At 49.2% G+C, this 27,732-nt stretch overlaps 2 protein-coding genes across 9 annotated transcripts in view; one reads left to right on the forward strand and one right to left on the reverse strand.

Moving 5' to 3' along the window:
- The window catches only part of RNF14 (ring finger protein 14), a 44,777-nt gene that overhangs the window by 445 nt on the left and 16,600 nt on the right, over positions 1 to 27,732 (forward strand). Inside the window, exons 1-3 of one of the 8 annotated variants that reach the window (XM_079918821.1) lie at positions 23,505 to 23,631; positions 26,014 to 26,180; positions 27,383 to 27,552. In XM_079918821.1, the coding sequence (XP_079774947.1) occupies positions 27,399 to 27,552 (154 nt within the window). In that variant the 5' untranslated portion in view covers positions 23,505 to 23,631; positions 26,014 to 26,180; positions 27,383 to 27,398. Of the gene's footprint in view, positions 1 to 18,836; positions 19,053 to 23,493; positions 23,632 to 23,759; positions 23,963 to 26,013; positions 26,181 to 27,370; positions 27,553 to 27,732 lie in introns of those variants that run through there. The other 7 variants (XM_079918822.1, XM_079918824.1, XM_079918819.1 and 4 more) reach the window with 7 other exon arrangements.
- On the reverse strand, positions 3 to 13,594 carry PCDH12 (protocadherin 12). The gene is made up of 4 exons (XM_079918817.1): positions 10,394 to 13,594; positions 6,890 to 6,987; positions 4,810 to 4,961; positions 3 to 1,466 (listed from the first exon to the last, which is right to left on the reverse strand). The coding sequence occupies exons 1-4, from the start codon at positions 13,271 to 13,273 to the stop codon at positions 997 to 999; spliced, it is 3,600 nt and encodes a 1,199-aa protein (XP_079774943.1). The 5' UTR covers positions 13,274 to 13,594; the 3' UTR covers positions 3 to 996.

Below are 27,732 nucleotides of genomic sequence, written 5' to 3' on the forward strand. Positions count from 1 at the left end.
TCCCTCTCACTATGTGCTTGGAAGAGCAGAGATGTGAAGGCCTGAGTGGCTTTGGAAATGTTCTTTTCAACTGTGTTTCTTGAGGGGATCTCAGGCAAGTCTGCTACTGGCAAAAGCTCACCTATGGGGGCTCTTCCTTTCCTTTCCTTGGCTGGCAGTCTAGTGTCAAGGTCGAGGGCATGGGTTTTGGTGTTGGACAAGCCTAGTTCCGATTCCTGGCTCTGCCTCCTCTCTCTGCTTGATCTTGGGCAAGACCCTCAGCCTCTCCAAGTCTCATGGCTTTGTCTGTGAAATGGGGATAATAACACCTCCCCTCCTAGGGCTGTGGAGAAATGAAATGAAATCCTATTGTAAAGACTTGTGTCTGGCTCGTGTTAATGCTCTATAGTCATGCTTTTCTTAGCCTTAATTTTCCAGCTGAGAATCAGATTATTTGATAATGTAGCAGCAGCAGAGGAGCAGGGGTCAAGAGTACCCATGTCCATCATTGCCTGCCTAACACTGTGCACCCTCCTGTCCAGGCCCCGCATGACCCTCTGGCCAGGGACTGGATGACAAAGAACCTTCACTCTGTTCTTCCATCCTCCCTCTCGACAGGTGCAAACAGGATAACGAGCCACTGCTTTTCCTTTATTAGTAGGTCAGAGAGCTTTGCCTGGTGCCCCAGGATCCAGCCCCCCACACCCTCCAGTGTGCACCCAGGCCATCCTTTCCTGCTTGTGACACTCCTTGGCATCCGCTCTGCAGGAGGATGAACCCTCTGTGCTCTTACATGTGTTTTGCCAGCAAACACTTATCTCAGCGGCCAACTGTCTTCCTCCTCCAAAAAATCCACAGGCAGAGCCAGCCCCTAACAAGGGGTTGCTTTGGTCAGCCCGCTGTTTGTCCTGGGGCTCCTGCCTCCTCTGTGGGGCAGCACTGGTCACCTTAAGTTCTCAGGCCACCTCTGGTCAGTGAGTTCAAAGATTAGAGAAACCACCTCCTGTCCCAGAGTCCTCAGGGCCTGGGCTTCCTAACATCTCCCGGGGCCCCTGGTTCCTGGATCCACAGGTCCCTGCTGCTGCCGCCGCTGCTGGTCCTGCCCTCGGCCCCCTTCTTTCCAGATCGGCCCCCAGGGCCTTCCGAGCCCGAGGCCCCGCTGGTGGCTAGGTCTAGACTCAGGGTCCTTCCGCAGACTGAGAGCCGCCGCAGCACCTCGGAGGCGGCCTCCACCGGCACGGCGGGGCGCTGCTCCAGCAGCATCTCCAACAGTGAGCTCATCTCCGACAGGAAGGTGCTGGCCAGCCGCGTGCCCGTCGGGCTCAGCTCGGGCCCCGGCGCCTTGCCGAACGTCTGGAAGGTCCTGGGCTCCTCCGAGGTCGCAGCGTCCGGGGAGAACACGTTGTCACGGTAGTTGGTGGCGAGGGGCAAAGAGAGTCTTGCCATCCAGGCAGGATCGGGGACGCTCAGCCGGTCCAGGGCCAGGCCTGCAAGGGGCGGAAGGGACGCGGTGAGGGCGGAGCCCATGGCGGGCGGGGGTGGGGTCGTGGGCAGGGCGGGGCGCCGGACAAAGGAGGAAAGGGAAATGGAGGGGACCGATGGGGCGGCCGGAGGTGGGCGGGAAGGAAGAGGCCCTGACAGGGAAGCGCTCCGGGCAGGAAGGCAGCGACTGATGTCCGCGCGTGAGCTGAGTGAGGATGCGGCAGGGGGAGGAGGAAGGCCTAGAATTAGAAATGGCCCGTTTCTAAAGCATCTCCCGGTCCGTGGGGCTGTTTCAGGTTTAGGTGTCCTTCATCCATCCCTGTACAGCCAGGATTTTCACTCCCTCAGGACACCACTAGCTGAGGATGCCGGGGGTGGGGGTGGGGGAATCCCCGTTTTTAGCCATTGCTGGAGTTCCTGGCTTGGCGCTGCCTTCGGTTCCTATTCATAATAACAGTGACCACTTATTAAGTACTTCTGTGCTAGGCAATTTACATAATTATCTCATTTAACCTCCACACAAACCTTTGAAGTCAAGAGTATTTTATGGATGAGGAAACTGAAGTTCCAAGAAGTTGTCACACAGCTACTAGGCAACCAAGCCCAGATTTGACCCCCAGGTCTGATGACTTGGAAGCCCCCTGTCACTGCACCACTGCACCCACTCTCTGAAGAGCTGGCCCTTCCTCCCCCTGGATGCTAGGTGGCTCTGGTTTCCCAGGCCTACTAAGGTCTGTACTGTTGCCTCCTGGCCCCATGCTCTCAACTCCTCAACCTTCCCCTCTCAAGCTGCAGGAAACCGTGTGAAGGGGCTGGCTGCCTAAGAGCTGTCCCAGGGAAGGGCCGGGGCGGTGAAAAAGTGTCCCCCAGGCCCCAAATCCCACCATCACACTTCTCCTTTTCCCATCTCTTCAACAGAAAATCCTGTCTCAGAAAACTAGTTCCAGGCCCAATGATAGAGGCCAAGCCAGAGGGAAGAAATTATAGGCCTTGTGGTTAAGAATGTGTGTCTTTAAAAAAAAAAAAAAGCACAACATCTGCTTTAACATGTATTTAATATTTGCTTAAGGTACCCTGCTTTAAATTCTGTGCATAGAATGAAAGACTGGAAGGGGACGCGTCATAGTGTTAACTGAAATTACCCCTGGGCAGAAATGATTTATTCTCTTTTTGTTTATCTACATTTGTCTATATTAACCAAATATTACTTTTGTGATTTTGAAAAGTTATTGCAAAATACAGTAAATGCTGTTTCTACTAATAAATGAGTCTCGGTCTTGCCTTCACAGTGTGGAGCTGTGCAGGCTGTGAGGCAGGGTCATGCCCCTTCCCGACTGGTCCAGCCCACGCCTGGGGCTTAGTGAACGTTTATTGAATGATTGAATGGACATAAATATTAACCCTGGACATTTGGGGAATGTAAACCTAAGTTCCCTGAGACTCTGGGGTAATAAGTTTAGAACTCTTTTGGTGTTACAGAATCAGGCTTTTCCTTGCACAAGGGTCAGAGAGCTTTGGAAGGAATGAAGCTTGGAATGAGAAAATCAGTGGAGTGTAGGAGAATGGCTGAAATGTGATGATGAATTCACTCCGCGGCAGGTGGGCACTGGGCAGACCTGGATTTGATTTCCTAACTTTGCAGCTTATGAGCATTGTGACCTTGAAAAACTTGCTTAACCTCTCTGAGCCTCCTTTTTCGCTCACAAAGTGGTGAAATAGTAGCACTTATCTTGTCAGGTGGCTGTAAGCATTCAGTGAGCTCACGCAACGGTAAAATATGGTCATCATCACATCCTCAGGTGGGGCTTTTATCTGATGCAGCCAAGACCCCAGTGTCAGGCACATTCCCCAGTAGCCTCATCACAGTCCAGCCCTGTGAGCAGCGCAGGCACTTCTACCCCTGCTGCGCTCTTCGTCACACCACTTGTTACCATCTCCCTGTGTTCTTTGCCCTCTGTGCTGTGGGGAAGCAGGACCACATGGGAACTGAGCCCACAGGCTCCAGCGCAGAGCTGGTGCACACAGATATAATGCAAGGCACTGAGGTCGTCTGAAATTTTCTAGTAGCCACATTTAAAAAGTAGAAAGAGAAGGTGAAATTAATTTGTAAAAGTTTTTTATATTTAATATCATTTTATCACATAATCAGTATTTTTAAAATTATTAATGAGATATTTTACATTCTTTTTTCATACTAAGTCTTCAAAATCTGGAGTGTGTTTTATACTTCTATCACATCTCCATTGGTACTAGCCATTTTCACATGTGGCCAGTGGCTACTCTATTGGACCTCACAGCTCCGCATTCTAGACGATGCTGTCCTGTAAAGCTCTGTAGATTTGTGCTGTCCCAAGCAATATCCATTAGCCACACGTAGCTACTGAGCTCCGGAAATGTGGCTGATATGACTGAGGAACTGAATTTTTCATTTTACTTGATTTTAATTAGATTTCATTTTACTTAATTTTAATTTAGAGCCACACTGCCTGGGTTAATAACCATTGGCTGCACAACCTTGGGAAAATTACTGAACACCCTGGCCCCTCAGTTTTTTTCCTTTATGAAATGGGGATAACGAATAGTCCCTATCTCAGAAGATTTTCTCATGAGGCAATTAGAACAGGGACTAGCACATAGAAAGCACTCAATAAAAGTTAGCCATCTATTTTTTTAACCAAGGAAAGGGAAGTCCCTGTCATGCCTTCAGCGCACAGAATATGTCCAGATGAAGAGCAGATTATTAACTACAGAAACAGAAAATCAGCGTAGGTTGGACTTACTGTGTGTTACCTGAAGGGGGCTGACTGATGCGGGGGCGGAGGGAGCTGGCAGATTCTTGAATTCTCAGGGTAAAAGGGTATTTAAAGACATCAAAGAAATGCAGATGAGTGGTTTAGGAGGTAGAGAGAGGTCCCCTGATGGTAGGTGGGCTCAGGATGGCTTCCCTTCAATCATTGAAGTGACTCAGGGCAGGCTGTATTACCTCTCTGAGCCTCAGTTTGCTGATCTCTAAATTGGAGCTCATAATATCTACCTGAAAAGACTGTTTGGAAGCTTAACTGAGATAATGTATATAAGATGCTTCCTTGGTACCTGGCACACACCAAGAGCTCAGTAACTGTTCACTATTCTTATGATGATTTTTTTAAATGAATGACCAAAGTAGAATCTGATCTTTAAACAAATGAAGATCTGAAGCTCCAGGGGAAGTGAAAAAATTTTGCTGATAGTCTCCAGAAATAGAATGGCTGTTTTCCTGCAGTGGATTGGAGCAGAACTCTGAAGCCTGGGCACAGGAGGGTACCATGGGGGCAGAAGCGGGGTCGGGTGACCCTGGGGAGTCCCTACCTGTGTAGGGGTCCAGCAGGTTCGACAGCTCTTCTTCTAGCAGCTGCTTCACAGAGAGGTCCTCCTCAGGGTCCAAGGGCCCTTCCTCCTGATCTGGTTCTGCCTGGCCACCAGCCCTGGCACCTGGGCCATCTGTGTCTGGGATTGCACTCCTGCAAAGGGAGCCAACACAGTCCGCGAGTGAGGAAATTCACACATAGTTTCATTCATTCCTGCTCATGAATAGTCTTCTATTCATGCCAGCATTCATTCATCCACAGAGGGAAGTGGGTCCACAGCCCAGCCTTCAGAGTCAGACCAATCTGGGTTACTTGATCCCAGCCCTCCTGCCTACTCTGAGTCTGCTTCCTCGTCTGTAAAATGGGAGTAATAAATAACACCCACCTCATGGGGCGTTATGGGGGTAAAATGAGGTGTTGCATGTAAAGAGCTTAGCACAGTGTTGTAAGCAGTCAGCAAACAGAAGTGACTATGAATGCCCTGATATTACTCACCATTGTCCCTCCATTGCTTCTCATTACCTGGCATGGAATAGGAGTTTAGTAAACTTTGGGTGATCCAATGCAGTCATCCTTCCACCCCTCCATCCCTCTATCTGAGTATGAGCTCCAGTGAGGGCAGGGATATTTGTCTGTCTCATCCCCTGCTCTCTCACCAGTGCTCAGAATAGGACTCGGCACATAGTAGGTGCTTAATAAATACTTTGTGGACTGAGTGACTGAATGTTCCTTCCTCCCTATTTGAGGCTAAATCCCAGACCAGAAGAGCAGGTCAATAGAGGATGCAGCAGAGGTGAGGCATCCGAAAGCTACTCAGAATCTACTATGGTGTCTCTTGCTGTCTCCCTGACCCCTCCCTCCCAAAGACCCTCTCTATCACCTGGGGGAGGCCAGTTCCTGGTACTACCTTAGCATGGTGGGGACAGGCCTGGCGCCTCATCCCAGCATCTGGAAAAGCTCCCTTTAAGGCCTGGGGGTCCTTGCTGCTTTTTTTCTGTGGCCATTTCTGCTCCTATGCAGGGGTAGCAAGTTTGCAAGTAATGGCAACAACTAATGTTTATTGAGCAATTACTCTGAGTCAGACATATGCTTTGCAAGGTATATTTACCTTCTCATCAAACCTTTCACGTCTGTAAGGGGTTCTCTTGTTGTCCTCATTTTACAAATGAGAAAACCAAGATTTGTAAAGATTAGGTAGCTTGCCCAAGGTCCCCACAAATTAAGTAAGAATTCAAATCCGGGCTGATACGACTCTGGAATGTGTGTGCTCACCGCTACTCTACACTATTTCTAGCTATCTTTGCAAAAAAAAAAACAACAAAAAAAGACTGTAAGTTGTCACAGCAAGAGCACTGAACCGGAAGTCAGTGTCCTGAGAGCTGGTCCCAGCTGTGCCACTCACTGGCTATTTGACCTTGAGCAAAGTCACTTTAAGGGGAAAGGACTTAGCATTGTTTGTGTACCTCCCATGTGCCAGGCACTGGGCCATGGGCTTAGAATGCGTGTGATCATTAAATCCTTACCCCATCACTACAAGGAAGTGTGGTGACCTCTGTTTCATGGATGAGAAACTGCATCCCTGAGGCTTGCTTTGCTCAAGTTTACATAGCTGGGTTGGATCAAACTACGTAGAGCCTCAGTTTCTCCATCTGTAGCAAGAGGGAGTTAAATTAGATGTCCTCTTGAGGTCTCTTTAATTCTAGGACGGCCCAAAGGAACACACCCACACACCCACATCCTTAGCCAGGAGCCTTCATATTATGTTTAAGGGTCAAGAGAAAGAGCTAAACGTTACAGATTTAAAGTTCATAGCCCAGCACCTCTGCAATCAGGGAACGGATAGATAATCAGAGCCTCAGGGATGAAGTCACTTCCTTAGTGACTCGGGTCCTGTAAATACTATTAATACAGTTGCTCCAGGACCAGGATGCCTGGGTGGGGGAATGGATGCTGTTCGCTGCAGTCTCCCAGGGGAGCAGCGTCTGGGATGTGCTCACCCTTCCTCAAGGCACAGAGGCTGCAAGGGTGAGGGCAGGCTGGTGGGGGGCTTGAGAAGCCAGTGGGGGCTACGTGCAGCTTACCTGCTGCCGCCGGGCTTGGCCAAGTACTTATTTCCCCGGTGGTTTGGTTTGGGCTGGAATTGGCCCTGATGCAGCAAGGACAGCAGCTGGGAGATTTGCTACAAGACAGGAAAAATCTGTTGACTCCACACAATTCCGACCCAGCACACTTCCTCACCGGATGTTTCCCTCAATGCCGGCGCTTTCTTTTTATAGTCTTTCCTCCAGCTTCAGATGTTCGTGGATCGGATGGGGGATGGTGAACGGTGATGGTGACGGAGGCAGGGATGTGTGCAGACAGGTTCCCTGCTTGGCCATGTGTCAACTACAAATTCCCGGGACCTGGGAGTCTGAGAGAGAGAATGAGAACCCTCTGGGCCTGTCCCCCAACTCTCATTCCCCCAGGAGACCAGCTCCCGGTGGAAGCGGTGGGACGGGGGTGGAAAGGGCATGTCCTGACTGTAAATGTATTATAACCTCGATAAGGATTATTGTAAAGTGTTATTTCCCCCGCTTCAGTGATGTTCAAAGACTGAGCCATTGTTGGCGGGCCAGATGTAAGACTATGTTGTACAGAAGGCAGAAGGGTGTCTTTGAATCATTCGTTTATTCATCCTTTCATTCGCTCGACAAGTATTTAATGAGAGCTTGTTTGTGCCACGCCGAGTGCTTGCTGGGGGGGTAAGAGTGAGAACAAGGCCCAGTCTCTGCCCTCAGGGAGTTCCCAGTCTGCCAGGGAGGACAGTCAGGGGAGACAGGACACAGCAGCTGCTATGGGGCGTTGCACCAGGGATGAGAAACGATGGAGGTCAAGTGGAGCAGAGGAAGGCCCCTCACCCAGCTTGCAGCAAGGAGGGAGTTACGGGGTGGGGCTGTGGATACAGGGGGAAGTAATTCACTTATTTCAACATATGTTTTCTGAGTTCGTACTACATGCCAGGCGCCTCTGCTGAGACCCGGAGGTTCCACAGGGGCTTGGCAAGTGGAGAGAGGGTGAGGGCCAGGGTGAGGGAGGAAGGGAGTTTCGGTCAGAAGGTGCTCAAGCTGAAAGGCCAGAGGAGACGGTGGCGTTTCAGAAAGGCTGGTGAATGGGGCAGGGGTGGGTGAGACGTCAGGGTGAGGCCCCACAGGCCCTTGTGAGGGAGAAGGCAACAGACCAAGTCAAGGGCGTTTCTAGCTTGTTGTGTGATGTCAGGCAGGTTTTTAGACATACTCAGACCTCAGTTTCCTCATCTCTAAGGTGGATCTAAAAATACCACCCAGACTTCTTTACAGGGTTGTCAGGATTAATTAGGTGGTTTGAAAGTTTGAAATGCTCTGCAGAGTCAAGGGGTTTGGGTTGTTCCTCCTAGAAATGCTGCGTCTGCCTCCCAACTGGGCCCAGCCCCCCTCTTCCCTGAGAGGGTCCCTCTGCCCTCTGGGCAGCTCAAGACAGAAAATGCCAACCTCAGAGGAGAGTTGGAAGGGGAGGTGGCCAGGACTGGGGTTTCACTGTGATGTGGGAGGGCCAGGGTCCCATTGCCTGCCTCAGGGCAGTTCCCACCTCCTGGCTCAGGCCCAGAAACCCTCCTACAAGCACCTGCCACCCTGTTTTCGAGTGACAGCTGCTACTTCAGGGAAACTCCCTGAGTGCCAAACCCTAAGTTGTATGCTGTCATTCAGGCTGTCATTTCACAGTTAGAGTCCAGACTCTGGAGTCAGACTTGGGTTCAAGTCCTAAATCTGCCCCTGTTGCACTTCCCATCTGTGTGGCCTTGAGGAATTACTTAAGCATTCTGACCCTCAGTTTCCTCAGCAGTAAAAAAAAAAAAAAAAAAGGGAATAAAAATGAGACTCAGGTCATGTGTTGGTTGTGGCTATGAGGATTAAATGAGTGAAAGTCTATAAATTACTTAGGAATAGATCTTATGATAAGCACTTAATAACTGTCCAGTGGTATATAATCTCATGTCATTCTTCAGTAACCCAAGGAAAGAGATACCATTATATCCACTTTACAGGTGTAGCACCTGAGGCTCACAGGGGCTACACAGCAATTAGAGGCAGGGTTGGACTTTGAACTGGGATCTGACTCCACTGTGTCACTGTGCTACCAGAAAGACAAGCATTAGGCAAGCTGCCTCTTACCCTCAACTTGATCCCAACTTGGTACCCTCCTCTCTTTCACCCCAGTGGGGTCACCCGCAGGGCTTGCTATCTGCTCTCTCTGTTTGCCAACCACCAGCACAGTGTTTGGCACAAAGAGCTCATTCAATAAGCATTTGATGAATGAATGGGTGAATGAATGAATGAACAAATGAATGAATGCATGGCTCTGGGCAACTTCTGGGGCTGCACAGAGCCCAGGGCAGGACTCCTGAGAGAGCAGCTGGGCCCTCTCGAGGTGGCTTCCTGGGGAAGGGGTGGGGGAAGGAAGCTGTGTCCTTGCTCTGCAGGAAACATGAGCTGATAGCCTGGCTCATGACAGAAGTGTGCCTTGGGCGGGCAGCCTGGCACAGGGAAAATGATCTGGGGTTCAGAGGAGTTGATACGGGTGTGAGATCAGACACCGTCCCGGAAAAAGCTTTCCCAGGTGTGTCCAGTAAATCCTAGGTCACTGGACACAGCCATTCATCATCCCGTTTAATTCTCAACCCCCGGGAGGTAGACACAGCTAAGTTTGGCATCACAATCCCCGTTTTATAGATGAAGAAAATAAGGCTCAGATGTTAATGTTGCCCAGCTCCTAAAGTGGCTGTGCTGAAACTGGAACCTAGATCTGCCTAACTCCCAATTTCCAAGGTTGTTTCCACTGTCCTATCCCATAGGCCTAGCTGGCAAGCTCTGGGGTCTCAGGCAGGTCAAATGCAGCCCCTGAGCCTGGGGGCAATGATGCCTATGCCGGCTTGCTTCACCCGGAGGTTGCCCAGATGAGATGAGGGCAGGTGAAATGGAGAAGAGCTTTGCAGAAATCATCATAATCATTTTCTGAGTGCTGACTACACGCCAGACGCTATTCTAGAGGCTTTAAGCACATTCACTTTATTACCTTCAAGCAAACTTGGGAGATGGGTGCTGTTAACTTGGGCAACTTCAACAGAGAAGCTGAGTGACTTCCCTGTGGTTCACAGCTTGGAAGAGGTGGAGCCAGAATTTGAACCTGGGCAGCCTTGCTCCAAAGCTTGTACTCTTAGTCACTACCTTTGCTCTGTGTCTACTTGCACAAGGCACTCTAAGTGAGTGCTCATACAGGAATTAACTGACCAAATCCTTAGGACAATTCTGCAAGGCAGATGCTCTTACTGTCATCCCTATTTTATAGATAAAGAAACGAAGGCTCAGAGACAGTAAGTCATCTGTCCAGGATCACACAGCTAAATTCTGTTGACCCCAGAGCTGTGCCCTGAACCACTGCACCCAATGCATCCTAAAGTGCGTGGTGAGCCTGAGGAATGGATGTGAAGAATGTGAGGGTAATGGGGTCTGATGCTGTTGTGGGCGGGTGAGGGGGGCTGACAAGAGAGGGAGCTGCCCACACCGAGGTACCTGAACAGGAGGCGAATCCACAGTGAGCTCCTCTACGGGGTTCCGCTCCGCAAAGGCAGCCACAGACAGCCGGACCAGGCTCCGCAGGATCTGACGGGGGCCTGACTCTTTCTCAGGGGCTACTTTGCCATGGAGATTCCGCTGCCGCCTCAGGGTTGCAGAGGAGGCCGGCGGGCTCAGCGGGGCCTCCTTACTGCCCTGGTCCCCAGGCACCCTCCCTGTGGGGCTGCCCGCAACCTTCAGGGGCCTTGAGCGGGGCTGGCCTGTCGCAGGTTGGGGCTCGGGAAGGTTCAGGTTCTCCCGGGAGGCATTCCTCTGCCTGGGATGGTTGAAAAGGAGGTTGACAGTGTCCTGCAGCACCTCTCGGCTCTCGGCCAGCGTTCCCTGGTTACCTTGGTTACGCAGAGTCCTGTACAGGGTCGGTGTGAGATGAAAGGGGGCCTGCAGGCAGGGGTCCCAGCCTGCTTCCATCATCGCTTCCTTGCCCACGTGCTTGGGGGGCTGCCCAGCTTCGCCAGGCTCATCCACCTGGCCCCTGAGCACAGGCACGAGGTGGATGTCCGCCTTCTGGATGTGTTTCTGGGGCCTCTTGGGCTGGTGACGGTAGGTGGACTCGGCCTCCCGACAGTTGTAGGCCCTGTTGTCCTTCTTCTCCGTCCGGCAAATGGACATAATCAGAGCCAAGATCAACCCGGAGATGGCCAGCAGTACGACCAGGCAAATCACCGTGAGCACCGATGTGCTCAGAGCCCCAGGCTCACGGGCTGAGTCCCTCAAGTGGTCCACACTGGTGACGAAGAAGACCCTCAACAGGGCCCGGGTCTGTAAGGAGGGGCTGCCCCGGTCTTCCACCACGATCTCCAGCTCCCACTCACTCCCAGTGAGGCTGCTGGCATTGGTGATGTTGATGAACAGCTGCCCCAGGTGGGGGCTGAGGACAAAGAGACCGGCTTCGTTCCCACTCTGAATGCTGTAGAGGAGCTCTCCATTTGCCCCCGAGTCTGCATCTCTTGCTACAATGGTCACCAAAAGGAATGGCCGGGAGCTGGGGGTGGCCTGTGGTGGCATGTCAGTGCCTGCTGGACCCACGCCATTGGGAGTTTCAATGGGCACCAGCAGGTGACCTGTGGAGGCATTTACAAGCACCGAGAGACTGGCTTTCCCATCGCTGAGTACGGGGTGAATCACCTCTGGGGCATTATCATTGACATCCAGCAGGCTGACCCACACAGAGACACTGGATGCAAGCTGGGGCTGCCCCCTGTCCTCTGCGATCACCAGGAACTCGAAGCCGGCCATCTGTTCATAGTCCAGTGACCTCTGGGCGGTGACCTGGCCTGTGTCTGAGTCAATAGCTACCAAGTGAGAAACTGGGGAGTCCTGGATGTGGTATGAGATTTTCCCATTAACGCCCAGATCTGCATCATGGGCCTTGATGGTAATGAGGTGAAGAGAGGGTAGGTTGTTTTCCCGAGTGGAGACCTGGTACCTGCTTTTCTCAAACACAGGTGCGTTGTCGTTGGCATCACCGATCTGAATGCTGAGCTGTTTCTTGACTGATAAGGGCTGGGGTCCTTGGTCTTGGGCCAAAAGAGTGAGGGTGTATTGCGGCCACTGCTCTCTGTCCAGCGTGGCATTGGTTAGCAGCATGTATGTGTTGCCATTGGTCCTCTTCAGCCTGAAGTGGCCCAGCTCTTGGCTCAGCCAACAGTGGACCAGGCCGTTGTTTCCTGAGTCTAGGTCATTTGCCATGATGAGAGCAATGAAACTGTCCTTGGGAAGAGCTTCGGACACCAGGGATGGTTGGGAGGCCCACGTGATGTGGATGTTTGGGGTGTTGTCATTGACATCCAGAACCTTGATGAGAATTTTGCAGTGAGCTGGGATGGGATTGGGACCCAGGTCCCTTGCCTGGACATCCACCTCGTAGGCAGGATTCTTCTCATAGTCTAGGGGTTGACGCAGAATCACCTGGCCTGTCTTGGCATCAATACTGAAGGTGTCCAGCACCTCTGGAGGCACGTGCTTACTGAGGAAGTATTCCACCTCCCCGTTGGGGCCTTGATCAGGGTCTGTGGCAGTCAAGTTTATGAGGAGAGTACCAGGGGCAGCGTCTTCTTGGATTTCCAGTGCCAGCGAGCTCTCAGCAAACACAGGGCTATTGTCATTGGAGTCCAGGACATTGACCTTGACCAAGCTGGTGCCTGACTTGGGGGGGTTCCCACTGTCATAGGCAGTTAACACCAGATCAAAAAATGAATGGATTTCCCGGTCCAGCTCCTTCACCACCACGAGTTCCGCGTGTTTGGTCTCATCGGGCCCCACAATGACATCCAGGGCAAAATGCTCGCTGGGAGACAGGGTGTAGGAGTGCAGAGTGTTGGGGCCAGTGTCTGGGTCCAGAGCTCTGTCCAGGGGAATCCGGGTGCGCAGGGAGGCGCTCTCAGAGATTTCCAGCTCCTGCTCACCTTTGGGAAACTGAGGCTGGTGGTCGTTGATGTCCAGCACCTGGATCTCCACGTGGATGAGAGCCAAATCCCCTGTGGCAAGCACGTCAAAGGAAACCAGGCAGGGATCCTGCTGCCGGCAAAGCTGCTCCCGGTCCAGCCGCCTCCCCGTGCTGAGCAGGCCGTCCTTGGAGTCCACCTGGATGGGGAGCGCCTGAGGCAGCTGCAAGACCTGGAAGGCAGCCCCTGCTCGCCCAGACCTCTCCTCCCGGCCCAGTTCCTGAGACAGCTTCCCTATCACTGTGCCGGACGGTACTTCCTCTGACACTTGATATTTCACAGTGAGAGTGGCGACCTCCTGACAATCCCCTGAAAGGAACAAGTAGCCACCTGGCCCCCAAAGTCCCAGCAGAAGTGGCAGAAGTCGCATCATGCTTACCGCCAGAGTGGGCTAGATCCAGAAACCGCTAGAGTTCTTCGAAGGCTGGGCAAGTCCTCCAGTGTTCCCTGGGGGGCTTGATTAGCCCTGTTCTCCTGCCCCCAGACCTGCTGGCACAGCCTCGTCCCATAATTAGTTGATGGAGCCAGCAGAATTCCCAGGCGAGGCCATCTTCATCAGAAGAGATTTGAGGGGTCCAAGGACCAATGAAGGAAAATTGTTCAGGGGCACTGTTGGTCCCCGTTAGCAAATGATGGACAAGAGCCGGTCCAGGAGGGACTTGACCCAGTAGAGCAGGATGTGGGGATCTGACTTCCAAACAGTTGCTAGGCTGGGGAAACAGAGAAGCAGCCTTTTCCTATGGAAACCCCACCTACAGGAAAAGGGAGGGCTATGAGTTTCTATGCCAATTAGAGAAAGAGAGTTTCCATGAAGCTGAGTGGCCCGCCGCTGAGGAGGATGCGGCTGGGGACAGGCCGGATGGGAAGGTGCCGTCCATGTGGCAAGGCAGCCACTGAGGGGAGGGGAGCCCCTGCTGTGGCCAAGTGAGCAGAGAGCCTGAGCCCCTCCCGGGCAAGTCACACCCTGGCCTCTCTTCCCTTCCTTGTCTCTCTTTGTTTCCGTCATCTCCCGTCATTCTTCTCCCATTCCCCTTTTTCCCACACTTGTCTACCTCTCAGTCTTGACTTCGCCCTCATCACCCGTTTTTGTCTCATGGGAAGCAGCGCTGATTAAGAGAGTGGCTATAAGAGCCAAAATGCCTGGGTTCAAATCCTGACTCCACAACTTCCCAGCTGGGTCATGTAGGACAAGTCACTCAACCTCTCTGGGCCTCATCTTAAGAGCACAGATGGGAATAACAACAGTAGCCCTCTCAGCAGGAAATCGTGGGGATGAAATGAAACATTGGCCCGGAGTCGTAGGCAATGACGTTGTTCTTAGCGGTGGGTGGCGTGATCTGCCAGCTTGGCCTACCTTGTGGCTGCCTCTGGCTCTTGCACTGGCCCTGGGTCAGTCCCTGCCCACATACTTCAGGAGCCAAAAGTGCCCGTGTCCTTGGCTCCTGAAGTACAATGACCTTTCTGACCCGACGGTGTGGCCTCCCTCCCCCTTCCCTTCCGGCTCCCTAGCCTCCTGGCCCATTGTTCTCCACATCTGGTCCAGCCTGAGCCCCTGTTCGGGGGGAATCCCCCAGCTCCTGCTCCTTGGTCTTGGAGGTTTTTATACCTTTCCCTCTCCCACACCTTCCTCTCCCTTTCCCTCCCTTCCTCCAATTCTTCTCTTCCCACTGCTGTTCATGTCCAAGAGTCCCGTCACAGAGGTGAGGCCAGGAGGGGGGCGAGTGGGCAGTTGGCTTGGGTGGCCTTGAGGTGACTTGCTGCTTCTCATTTCCTCCTCCATCCACTGCCCCCACCATTGTCCAGTCTCGCACTGTACCTTGAGGTTGAGTCCAGAGGTTTGTAAACCTTTTGAAGTGATGGGAGTTAAGGGCCAGCTTCCCCTCAATGGGTGTTGGCAGCTCAGTCCTTGGGGCTGGAGGTGCCTGTTGGGACACAAGTGACTCCAATCAGGCCCATTGGCCAGGGGGCTTGTGGCCATTAGGATGGGGCGACTGAGGACCTCCCTGGCCTAAGCCTCACCTTGCACCCCCCTTCCCCTCTGTATTCTCTTTCCCACACCCTATCCTTTCATATTCTACCCCTGGAGGTTTCCCAATAGCAAGGGGCCTGAATCCAATGGGGTGTTTCCTACAGTCTGGCTCTGAAGACAGAACACTCAATAGCTCGGAGACGTGGCACAAGTCACATAACCTCTTTGGGCCTCAGTTTCCTTCTCTGTAGAGCATGGCTGTCACCCATCTCCCGAGTTTGTGGTAAGGATTTGATGAGATAATGCAAGTGAAGGCTTGGTGCAATGCCTGGTACAGAGAAAGCACTCATTACATGGGACTAGTTTACCTTGTACTATTTGCCAGGCTTTATACCTCGAATGCAAATGGTAAAAATGGTCTTGCATTTGTCCCTTCACGTTTTTTCCTCCGCCTTCTTGGCCAGGAAGGCTCATTTCCCAGGGCTTCTTCATCTCGGGCGAGGGCCCAGTGCTACCTGCCCTGCAAGGGGAACCAGCGTGGGCCCCAGGCCCTCTGGTGACAGTCAGCCTGCATGGCGGCCTCACTGTCTGGCCCTCACTCATCCTACTATGTGCAAGGCAGTGAGCAAGACAAAGTGACCCCCAAGGGGCTTGTAGTCTCAAGCCAGGGTGGGGAAAATGAAAGAAGTGGGTCCAGTGGATGGCTCCAGAGTCAGGCTTAGGGATCAGGGGAGGCTCCTCCTGGAGGACACACCCTGAAGGACGGGGAAGAGTGAGGGGGGGGCAGGTGCGAGCAGGTGGAGGGAGCAGAATGGAAGAGGCCGGAGGTGGGCGAGCTTGCTTCTCGCAGTCCCACACGAGGGCCTGTGCGAGTGGGGAGGAGGACGGTGGGCTGGGGGTGTCAGCAGGGGCCGCCAGATGATGGAAGGCCTGGGACCCCGTGCTCAGGATTTGGACCTTGTCCTGAAGGCCATGCAGAGCTTTGGAAGGGGTCTGAGCAGACTGATGAGAATAGCAGCTACCTGCCAAGCTTTGTCCCGAGTGTTTTACCTGCATCGTCCCATGCCACCCTCACAACCAGGCCATAGGAGTGAAGAAGCTGAGCAAGGGTAGCTTGCCCAAGATCACGCACATTTGCCCTCCACAAAGCCCCTTCAACTGTACTCTGGGACGTCGATTGAAAGGGAACAGAGAAGAGGGAAGAAGAAGGCCAGCTGGGAGTAATGCAGGGGAGCTTTGGTACAGGAGACTCTGGTGCTGAGAACGTTTCTAGAGTGCCATCTGGTGGCCAAAGGCAGGAAAGCCACAGAGGCAGGGAGGTGGGTGGCTGGAGTTCTCAAATGTCCACAACTCCAGACCCGTGTTCCTGTGCTACGTACAACACAATGGAAGGAGCTATACCCAGGTGACAATCATTTCACTTAGTGGGAAACCTAATGTGACCCAACGCCCACAGGAGGAATTATGGAATTCATGATTTTACATGTGTTAACATTTATATTCTGGAAAGGGCATTGATTGTGTGTGTGTGTGTGTGTGTGTGTGTTGCCTTGACTGGGATTCGGGGATGTAAAAAATGGACTCACAGGCCAAGAAAAATTTTGAATTTGGATTTCGTAGGTGGTTTTTTTCTTGTTCTCTGTTTTACTCACGTTGGGGGCAGGAAGCTAAGACAACCCTTTAAGAGTCCAAAGTCAGCAAACCAGACCTTTTAAAGGCTATTACCTCTGGGAACGAGGTCCCCTTTTAGTAATATTTCCTCCTCCTTTTTGGCTACAGGGTCAGTTGATCTTTAGCCGCCACACATCAGGGGGTGAAACTGGAGTTTATCTGGAGAGCCTTCATCATCCTGAGTTTTGAAAATAGGTTTGAAGGAGCAGAAGTCCTCTGAAATAGGTCCGAAATAGCTGAGGACAGCCTCCCTCTTTTTGAAAAGAGGGCAGGCTTGGGCTTGGTGCGTGAAGCCTTGTTCACCACCAGCCTTGGGGTTGTTCACACTTGGGTCCGTTGTTTGGGAGGGGTCGGGGAGTGCAGTGAGAAGGGTGGGGGGGTCAGAGGATCCCTGGTGTCCTGAGGAACCTTGAGGGGTCAGACCAGCAGGGTGGGACTCTGACCCTTGGGGGACTTGAAGACCAGCTGGAGGAAGGCTAAGATCATGCCCCACCTATGAATGTCCTGCGGGGTTGGCTGCTCACCCCCAGGGCCCCCTGTGAATCTGCCCGGTCGCTGGCCATAGTCATCACCACCCACCAAGGCAGTGTTGATGAAACTGGGAAGCTTCATCCTCAGGATCATTCTGGTTGGGGAGGTGACTGGACCACCTAAGGTCTGCCTCTTTTTTTCAGCAAGACCTTGTTGAAATTGGAGGCAGTGTAGCCAGGGCCATTGACTGGGAGACTCCAGTGGCTGTTCTGGGTCACCTGGTCCTGGCCCGCACTCTGTGATCTCTGTTGGGACAGACCACAGATGTCCATTCCCACACAAGGGCACCTCTTTCTGGGCAAAGAGCAGAGAGAAGAATGCACTTTGCAGGGAGAAATTTGCCAAGAAATAAGACTTTTCAAGAAATGAAAAGGCTTTGTGTCTTGATTAAGAGTGGTATCTCTCAGAAGCGTCCACGTATCACGATCACTTGAAAAGCTTTTCAAAATACCAGGAACAGGGCAAGAAAATTCATACTTTTCTCTTTCGCAGCCTGCCAAAGAGAATTTTATAATTGCCAGCTCTATTACCCCCTCTCTGAAAATGCTTCATCTTTCAGATCATTTGGGACCGGATTGAGAAAGTTGATTGGACTTCTTTGCTGGCAAGAGAGGCCTAATTGATCTACATAATAAAAGGAAAAATAGATGAGGGGGTGCGGGATTGCTGAAGCTTGAGGATATTGTGGAGGGAGGTACCCTACAGAACGGGCAGAGGCTGTGAAGGAAGTAGATTGAAGATAAGGACTTTCCAACAGATAGTTGTAAATTGTGGATCACCTTCGTGGTTTTCAAGATAAATGCAAGAAAAGATTTATAATTTATTTTGTGCTTTAGTAACCACAACATGGCCCCCGCAAACAGACCACATAAATTCTGAGTTGATAAGGGTAACACTTATGTCTCTCTCCCCAATCCTCAGAGGGGGAGAGGGCTACTTCCAGCATGTAGATTTCGGTTCTGATATACTGCAGGTCATTCTGCCACGCACCCCTTCTCCACCCCACCCTCACTGAGAACCACTGACATAGAACTTCTTAGAAGCACCAACAACAACCTTGCAAGGGCCAAACTCTACAGCCATCAGGCCTTTCTCACTGAGCATCCTCCTGGTCCCCACCTCCCCCCGTGCTTGTGTCAATGCTCTGCGCACAGCTGGTTCTTCTTCCGTATTTCTGCAGGCTCTTCTATCTGCTTCTCTGAATCCTCCTTTGGTTTGCCTTCCTTCTGACTCCCAGGTGTGGGCATGTCCACCAGATAACTCTCTTCAGCCCTCTCTTCTACATAGGGTTATTAGCCCAGAAATAGTTTGCCAGATTTAACAAATAAAAATACACTGTGCCCTGTTAAATTTGAATTTCAGATAAACAATGAAAAATTTTTAGTATAAGTATTTTTATCTGGCAATCCTATCCAGAAGTAATGTATGATCTTACCACAAGTTCTTTTCTGTTTTCATTTTTCCTCTTCTTCTTTTTATTTTTAGAACTTTGGTTTACACAGTGAATTTGAAAATCTATCAGTAAACACAAAAATCAAACATATTGACTGGGAGCATCATCTGTGCATGAATATTCAGAGGCTGACTCTGTTGATTGGCCTTGTTATGTATTCAGCATTTCTCAGTGACTCTAGGATGGAACTGTTCTCACACTGGAAGAACCACCCCAGAGAAAGCCTGGATCACACTCATTCATTAATTTATTCGGTCATCCAGCCACTCATTTTTTTTTTTTTTGCAGTACGCGGGCTTCTCACTGTTGTGGCCTCTCCCGTTGCGGAGCACAGGCTCCGGATGCGCAGGCTCAGCAGCCATGGCTCACGGGCCCAGCCGCTCCGCGGCATGTGGGATCTTCCCGGACCGGGGCACGAACCCGTGTCCCCTGCGTCGGCAGGCGGACTCTCAACCACTGCGCCACCAGGGAAGCCCCCAGCCACTCATTGATTTGGTGGAATTCAGCATGTTCTTCTCCATTTACAAGGTCAGGGTTTTTTTGGGAAGGGAGGTGGTAAATAGCTAAAGCTGACCCACATTTTCCCCTTTCCATTGCTTTGGTTTTCTTTCTTCACATAGAATCTAATCAGCCTAATTCTCACCTTGCTTCAGAAAGATTCTTGCAGGAAGGAAAATGAGTCCTGCCATCGTTACATAAATTCTCATGGGGCTCCCCTTTATAAGTTTATGACAGCCAGGAGTTGAGCCTGGAGCTCCGAGAGAAACAGCCATACACTGATTTATGATGGCCGCCGCTGCTAAATCTCACCCCTCTTTCTTTCTTACAGCGCCATGTTACCTTGGGGTTACAAAACTCTTTTCACTGTTATTCAGGGGAATAATAATAAAGTCCCAGTTTGCAAGTATAAACATGATCATTCTTTGCCTATTATTGTAAATCAAATTTTACCTTTTGCATCAGAAGCACAGAAAACATTTTTATACTGTTAGCCACCGCAAGCCTCTCTACGAGTCTGTTTTTATATAACCCTGGGATGACCTGAGGTATTGTTTGAGCTACGCTGACCAGGGAAGCTGGCCACACAGGTAGTCTGGCTATTTCTCCTTACAGACCTGAGCACTTTGCATGAGCAAAGTGTAAACTTGATCTAAGCATAGCATTAGGGTTAGTAATGTGGGCTCAGGACTCCAATTGCCTGGGCTCAAAGCCTGGCTTTGTAATTTCCTATCTGTGTGACAGTGGCAAGCCACTTAACTTCTCTGTGATCAGTCTCTTTAGCCTTAAAATAGGGATGACGATGATGGTAATATGTTACAGGGTTACTGTCAGGTTTAGGTTAGTCAATACAGAACATTTAGAGTGGGGCATGGGACATGAGTAGCGCTCTAGTTGTTAATTATTTATAATTGCTTTTAGTGTAGTAGCTCTCAATTTTTTTTTGAGGATGAAGCCCCCGTTTTAAAGAAACACCAATTTTTCAGATTCCCAGGTGATAATGGTAAATTTTTTGAGATCTACAGAGTGAACAAATACATAACGACAGGAGACCAGCAGTGATACTTCTGTAATGAGGTGGGGCTCACCACTGTCCAGTCCTGTCCCAGAGTTGGGGCAGGGCTTTCCCTTCCACACTGCTGCCCCTCCCTACGTCAAGGCTTGTTTCAGGGGTGCTTGTGAGTGGTGGCCATTGAAAAGGAGGCTGTCCCCTCTGGGCAGGTGGGATGAGCTCAGCAAAGTCTCTGGACACCATTTGGATGCCAGTGATGGACGGGAAGCAGTGCAGTTCCTGATGGAAGCCTGCTGGTCCCTACAAGACCAGACATATTTTGTGACTTACTCCTGCATCTCTACCCAATGGCCTGGGTCTTGACCTCTGGCCTAGGTCACACACCCCATCCTCTCCTAGCCCTAGACTCCATCATCATCTAGTGTCCCTGGGGACGGGGTATGGCGTTGGGTCTCTTTCTCTCTCTCTTTGTATCTTCATTCTCACCTATCATGATGTCATAAACTGTAATCCTGACTTTCCTAGGGCCTCCCCTTTTAATTCTTGAAGCCAGAATGATTTTATTCTGTATTTCTGTTTCAACAAACCCTAGTTCTTTCACAGGCTCTAAGAGAGGGTCAGACTGATGCAGAATTGGTCCTGATACTATATGTCACCACTGAATGACACCGGTAAAATCATTTCACCCCTTAGTGCCTCAAGTTCCTGATTTGTGAAATGGGGAGATAAAATTACCTTGGTCATGGGGTCCTGGGTGTTTAAATGGGACAATGCGTGTAAAATGCTTAGCACAGTGAAGGGCTGGGCACGTGGGGATAGCTCAATTTAAAACCAAACGACATAACGCCAGTCACATAAAACCAAAGATACAAAAATGTTATTTTTATGGAGTCTAAAAAGAAAATTAAGTAGAAAACTCTCTTTATCCAATCCTGACCTCCAAACTGGACTCTGAATGCTTAGTCCACTTTAAACATTCATCCAAATTATTAACACTGCTTTGAAATCCTCCCTTCTATTCCCTCCATCCTGTGACCTCTGACATGAAGTCATGATGTGATGTCACAATTCACCTCCTACTCCGACTTTGTGAGAATTTCCCGACCTGGTTCTTCGGCTCCCTCACTTTTTGCATCTGGGAGGTCTCTGTCTGTGTTTGTGGTCTCACCTCCAAGCACTCTGCGGTACGGTTGCCATGCATTTCTCTCTTGATTTTATTTCCTTTGGCTAAACATGAACAGTGATATTAGTGAATGGCTTCAGAGAGTCTTCTTCCTTCCTTTACGTTTTTAAGGAGTATATTTCTGGTTCTGGTGTCCATTACAGGGGTAGTTAGTTTTCTGTTCTGTAATGGTCAAGATTTACAGTACAGAAAATTAGGGCTGATTATTTGCATTTCAAAAATTTCCCTTCTGTGGCAGTCAGATAAGCTCTTCCAGTGCCCGATTTTTTTTCCCACTTCGCTTTTCCTTTCTCCTGGGTGCAGGACCAGCATCGTAATTTGTGAAGCCCAGCACAAAATGAAAATGCAGAACCTCTGTTTTCCAGAGTGGCTACACCATTTTACATTCCCAAAAGCAACATATGAGGGTTCCAATTTCTCCACATTCCCACCAACACTTGTTATTATCTGTCTTCTTTTTAAAAATTGTTATTGAGGTGTAATTTACATAAAACGTTATGTTAGTTTCAGGTATATCACAGTGATTCAATATGTGTATGTATTGAGAAATGATTTCCACAATCAGTCTAGTTAACATCCGTCACCATGCATACAGATTTTTTTCTTGTGAGGAAAACTTTTAAGATTTATTCTCTTCGCAGCTTTCAAATACCGTGTACGATACAGTATTATGTACTATAGTCACCACGGTGCACATAACATCCCAATGACCTATTTATTTTATAATTGGAAGCTGTATCTTCACGCAATTTGCCCACCCCCTACCTCTGGCAACCACCAAATGGTTCTCTGTATCTATGGGCTTGTTTTTTTTGTTTTTTTTCTTTTAATTATAGCAGTCCTGTGAGTATGAAGTAGCTTCTCATTAGGGTTTTGATTTCCCTGGTGACTAATGATGTTGAGTATTTTTCACATGCTTGCTGACCACTTGTATATCTTCTTTCGAGAAATGTCTATTCAGATCCTTTGCCCATTTTTAAATTGGGTTACTGGTCTTTCTATTGTCAAGTTGTAGGAGTTCTTTATATGTTCTGGTTATTAAACCTTTATCAGATATATGATTTTCAGATATGTTCTCCTATTCTGTGGGTTGTCTTTTCACTTTCTTGATAATGTCCTTTGAAGCACAAAAGTTTTTAATTTCTTTTTAAACTGTTCTTTTTAAAAAATAAATAATTAATTAATATTTTTGGCTGTGTTGGGTCTTCGTTTCTGTGCGAGGGCTTTCTCTAGTTGCGGCAAGCGGGGGCCACCCTTCATTGCGGTGTGCGGGCCTCTCACTGTCGTGGCCTCTCTTGTTGCGGAGCACAGGCTCCAGACACGCAGGCTCAGTAGTTGTGGCTCACGGGCCCAGTTGCCCCGTGGCATGTGGGATCTTCCCAGTCCAGGGCTCGAACCCTCGTCCCCTGCATTGGCAGGCAGATTGTCAACCACTGCGCCACCAGGGAAGCCAAAAAAGTTTTTAATTTTAATGAACCCAATTTATCTACTTTTTCTTTCGTTTCTTGTGCTTTTTTTCATATCTAAGAACCTACTGCATAATCCAAGTTCGTGATTTATTCCAACGTTTCCTTTTAAGAGTTTTTTAGTTTTACCTTTTACATTTAGGTCTTTGATCCATTTTGAGTTAATTTTTGCATATGGCATGAGGTAGGGGACATGTAATTTTAACTCCCACTCAGCCTGTTAATAATCGTGTACCCTTTGGTAAATTCTTGAACCTCTCTAAGTTTCAGTTTTCTCACTCGTAAAGTGGGAATAACAGATGGTACCGAAATCATAAGGTTACAGTGAAGATAAAGAGAAAATTTACATAAAGCACGTAGCACAGGGCCTGAAGCATCCTATGCTTAGTAAACATGGTAGTTATTACTGTTATGAACAATAAGTGAATGCCTTCATAGTGGAGGTGCCAGAAAGATGGGCAGCATTTCTGAGGCCGGGATCCGAGGAGGGAGAAGAGGCTTGCGTAGTCTATCTGGGGGAGCAGGTCTGGGATTGTTATAGGAACGTCTGCCCCCCGGTAGATCGCTGCCTCATGATCATCTGTAGGGACTGGTAAAAATTCTAATTTCCGGACACTGTCACAGAAGTACTGAAAGGACCCCCCTGGGTAGGGGGCCCCAGAATCTGCATTTGTGTCAACTTCTCCAGAGGCATACTTATTAAGTGTGCAGGGCTGCGGTACGGGTGACGATGGTCGCTCCTGCAGCGCCGCCTTTGACCTGCGGGGGGCGGCCGAGGGGCCGGGGCGGTCAAGGCGGCTGCGCAGAGCCGCCTTGGGGGCAGGCCCGAGCCCTTCTCACGCGGGGGACTCTCAGCCAGGTCCGCGCCGCTCAGCTGACAGCTCCGAAGACTGAAGAGGCGGTACGCTGGTTGAGCCGGGCGTCTCCAGGCGGAGCCGGCGAGTGGAGGTGAGGGGATCCGAAGCTAGGGTGGAGGGCGGAACTGTCGGGCCCGGCACGGCGGGGCAGCCGGAAGGTAAGGTGGGGACTGCGCTCCGGGCGCGCGAGGCAGAGAAGGGCGGCCGGGCCGGGACTGCTCAGCGGGCTTCAGCTCCCCAGACCCGGGACTGGGCGCCCACAGCCCGGCCCGGCTAAGACCCACGGGGCGCTTAGAGGAGGAAGGGGAAGGACCAGGCCCTGCTCCTTTGGGACGCCCCGGGCCGGCCCACACCCGTGCAGCGCCCTCCGTATCCAAGCGCCGGGGCAGGTAGCAGGGCTCGGGCCTGCCCCCAAGTTGTAGGTGAGTCTCACAAACAAGGACTCCACACCCCGCGGTGAGCGGTGGAGACACCGGCAGCGGCGTGCTGAGCCCGGAGCCAGGGCAGACCCCAGCGCTGGAGCCCGCACGGTGTGGCCTGGGAGTATGAGTAGGATTTTCCCAGGCCCAAGGGAAACCCGGAGGAGGAGGGGCCTTCCCTCACTGATGTAGCGGTTTCCGGTTTGCCAAAAGTAATATTAAACTTGAATTCTCTCTTGTGTCGTGGCACCGGGGTTTATTCTCGTTCCCGTGTTACGGCTGGGGAAACAGGGTGGTCCGAATCCAGGTTTAGTTATGTATTAGATGTGTGATTTTGGGCCAGCAAGGACTTAAAATGTCATTTTTCTCTGTATAATGGAAGTAGGGCCAGGACTTGCTCCCTGGGGCTGTGGGACTGTAACGAGCTAATGCATTTAAAGGGCTTAGCACAATGGCTGACACACGGCAAGAGCTCCCTAAGTGACTGTTCTTACGGTTATTGTGACGACCGACCCAACCTGCTCCTAGTGGGATGTGGCAACGCTGTCACTGAACCTTGATTCTAGTCCCCCATAAGAGCACACTGCATCTCACCCCAATTCAGTTCTCACTTTTTCCAGTGTCTAATGTAAGGCACTGCTAGATGCTGAGAACAATATACGCAGATGCAAAAGACTTGATCCTCACCCTTAAGGAGCTAATGCGGTCTGGTAGGAGAGGAAGTGCAAGTTCAGAGGAAGAACTGTAATGCAAGGTGGGTTGTGACAATATCATAGGAAAGTTACAGTAGAAAAGTTTGCTGGATTTTTAAAGAAAGACATATGATATCTAATTGGAAATTTTTACGTGGAATAGGGGCTTTGGATATGGGTCTTGAAAGCTGAATGGATAGAATCAGAAGGAAATCTAGGTCAGCGATCTGAATTAAGGGACTGGGACCCAGTGGCAGCTTCAGAAGCTGGGGTCTGGTGGGGTAGGTCATGAGGAGCTGCCGATTTCAAACAGCTTGGAGTAGAGCTTAAGCCTGGCTGCTCATTAGAATCACGTGGAGAGCTTGGATAGCTACTGATGCCTGATTGAATTGCTCTGGGGTATCACCTGGGTATTGGGATTTTAAAAGTAGCTTCTCAGGTGATTCTACCATGCAGACAAGGTAGAGAACACTAATCTAAAACCAGAAACTATAAATTCATCTCACCCCATGTATAATGTTTGAACAGGAAGAAACAAAAAGCTTAATTACATTATCACCATGTACTACACCTGGTAAAATTGTTTACAATTAAGTAATGTGAAAAGACGGTATAGTACATAGTAATACTACTCAGTAAATGTAAATTAATCCTGAATTTCATTCTTAGCTTATTTGGGAGTCACACATCTGAGAATTTGGTTTTAAAATTATGGTTTTATATCATATTTTTTGCATATAATATTATGATGTTCATAGGATTCTCTAAAACCCATCTATGGACCACTCTCCCCTTCTCCTTCATTCCCAGTTAAGAAGCCTGGTAAAGCATTTAGAATAGGACTTAAAAGTGTGTGTGCGTGCGTGCGTGCGTGCGTGCGCGCTTTTATTGTTTTGTTTTCAAATATCCTGCTGTCTTGCTTAAATTAACCTAATGTTGAGTGTCCCTGGCAGGATTAATTCATTAGCAGGCAAGAGGACAAACTGGAGGGGGATAGGAAGTGAAGGAATAGAGGAAGCAGAAGAGGAAAGGAAAAACAAAATCAAGAAAACCGCAGGAAGTCGTTTGCTATGGGAGCATGCTGTACTGTCCTCTCATAGGACCTCAGTGTTTCTCCTCAGCTCCTCCTGGGGCTGAAGGCAGTCAGATAAGAAGGGCGCTCTTATTACTGGGGACATGCACATGTCCGTTCAACCACGTCCCTCAGTTAGGCTGACCTAGGAGAGTAATATGCAGCTGTAGATTAGGATTGACTGTGTGTTAGGATGTGTTTGATTTAAGTGATGGTAACGGAAATTCAGAATTTAAATTTGGAGAGGGTCCTAACACCATCTTTTGTATTTTTTTTTCTGCAATTGGCAGGATTTCTGTAGTATACCTAGTATGAGTTCCACATCTTGGCCTCTTATCCAGCTTCAGCAGTCTCATCTCCATCATCTGGAGAATAAATGAGATTTGCGTGAGTTCCAAACTGAGCTGAAATACGGACTGCAATGCTAATATCCTTTTCTTCTGGTTGTTATTAACAGGTACTAACTGACCTCGAATAGAATATGTCACTGTGTCTTAGGGACACAGCTCAAGCAGAACTGTTATCATCTGCTGGAAAAACGTACTTTTTGAAAATGGAATTATTTTAAATGAATTTGTCTAAGTTTTGTAGTATTTTATAATGTGAAAAACCATGTCCTAACTTTTCAATTCTGTGCATTTCAGTTTAGAAAAATATTTCAGCCAAGAGGGAGCATATTTGCAAATGCAGTTATAGTCCAGTATTTTAATTGATAGAATGGTAATTTTGGTGGTGGTTTTATTAAAGTAATTTTCGTAGATTCTCACTACATATTTTTTGCACATTTAAATTATCTGATAGTGTGGCGCATCTTTCAGTTGCTGTGATTAAAAAGCATTGTACAATTTAATTGTAGCATATTTTCACGGTTGGTGTTACCTTAAAAAATGATAAATGTTACAATTGATTTGACAAAATTCATTATTGTTTCAAAAATTTAATGTTATTTTGCTACTTCCTCAGTTATCTGTCTTACATAGTATCTGTCCCTGTAACATTCTCTAGAGTAGGGTGGTCTCAACTGGGAGCAATTTTCTTCTGCCTTCCCTGTGCAAGGGGGGGATATTTGGCTGTGTCTGGCGATATTTGTGACTGTCACAACTCTTGAGGGAAAGGGATGCTATTGGTATCTAGTAGGTTGAAGCCAGGGATGCTGATATACATCCTCTAATGCACAGGATAACCTCCCACAACAATTGTTTGTTCCAAAATGTCAGTAGCGCAGAGATTGAGAAAACCTGTCCTAGAGATTGCTGTGGATTTAAAAAATTCATTTATTTTTAAGCATATCAAGTATACTTTGACTACTTTTATGAGCAAGGCATTTTCCGAAGTTCAGTGGGCAAGTCAAACTAATTTGTGATTTCTTTGATTGTGCTTTTTTTCTTAAATCATACCTAACTGATAAAGTCAGCAATTAAAAGAAACACAACTCTCCTTTTTGGAAAAGGCTGTTACTGTTGCAGAGCTACTGGAATATTAGATATGCCTGTCATTTTTAGTTTGACAGAAAAGTGAGAATATTGATTAATTCTTTGCAGTTGTTTTTGAGGAACTTTCTTTTTGGGGGGTGTGCGGGGGGGCCGTGGACAGTGCCGCTAGACTTTTCCAAACTCTGTGCCTTTTCTGTTCTTAACTGACTTGAATGATTGTCTTCAGCTCCTCAGAAAATTAAATGTCGTCAGAAGACCGAGAAGCTCAGGAGGATGAATTGCTGGCCCTGGCGAGTATTTATGATGGAGATGAATTTAGAAAAGCAGAGTCTGTCCAAGGTGGAGAAACCAGGATCTATTTGGACTTACCACAAAATTTCAAGATATTTGTGAGCGGTTAGTTAATATTCTCTTAAACAGATTTTTCTAAATAAAGGTTATTCTCAGTTTCTTAGTGTACCCTAAATTATTTATCATCTTGTATTTATAGGCATTAGTGATATATGGTAGTATTACAGATTTAATGCCTGTTTCTCTTTTAATTGAAAATTGAGCTGGGGGTGAACAATTTTCAAT

The sequence above is a fragment of the Stenella coeruleoalba genome (genome assembly GCF_951394435.1).
Source record: "Stenella coeruleoalba genome assembly, chromosome: 3".
NCBI classification, from domain to species: Eukaryota; Metazoa; Chordata; class Mammalia; order Artiodactyla; family Delphinidae; genus Stenella; species Stenella coeruleoalba.

What these genes read in the sequence shown, in the direction of transcription:
- PCDH12 (XM_079918817.1), bottom strand. Translation starts at nt 13,273, where the DNA reads ATGATGCGACTTCTGCCACTTCTGCTGGGACTTTGGGGGCCAGGTGGC. An exon ending in TGGATTCGCCTCCTGTTCAG is followed by an intron (nt 6,988 to 10,393) that starts GTACCTCGGTGT and finishes CCTGTCTTGTAG; the next exon opens with CAAATCTCCCAGCTGCTGTC. An exon ending in CCTGCTGGACCCCTACACAG is followed by an intron (nt 1,467 to 4,809) that starts GTAGGGACTCCC and finishes CGCCCCTTGCAG; the next exon opens with GCCTGGCCCTGGACCGGCTG.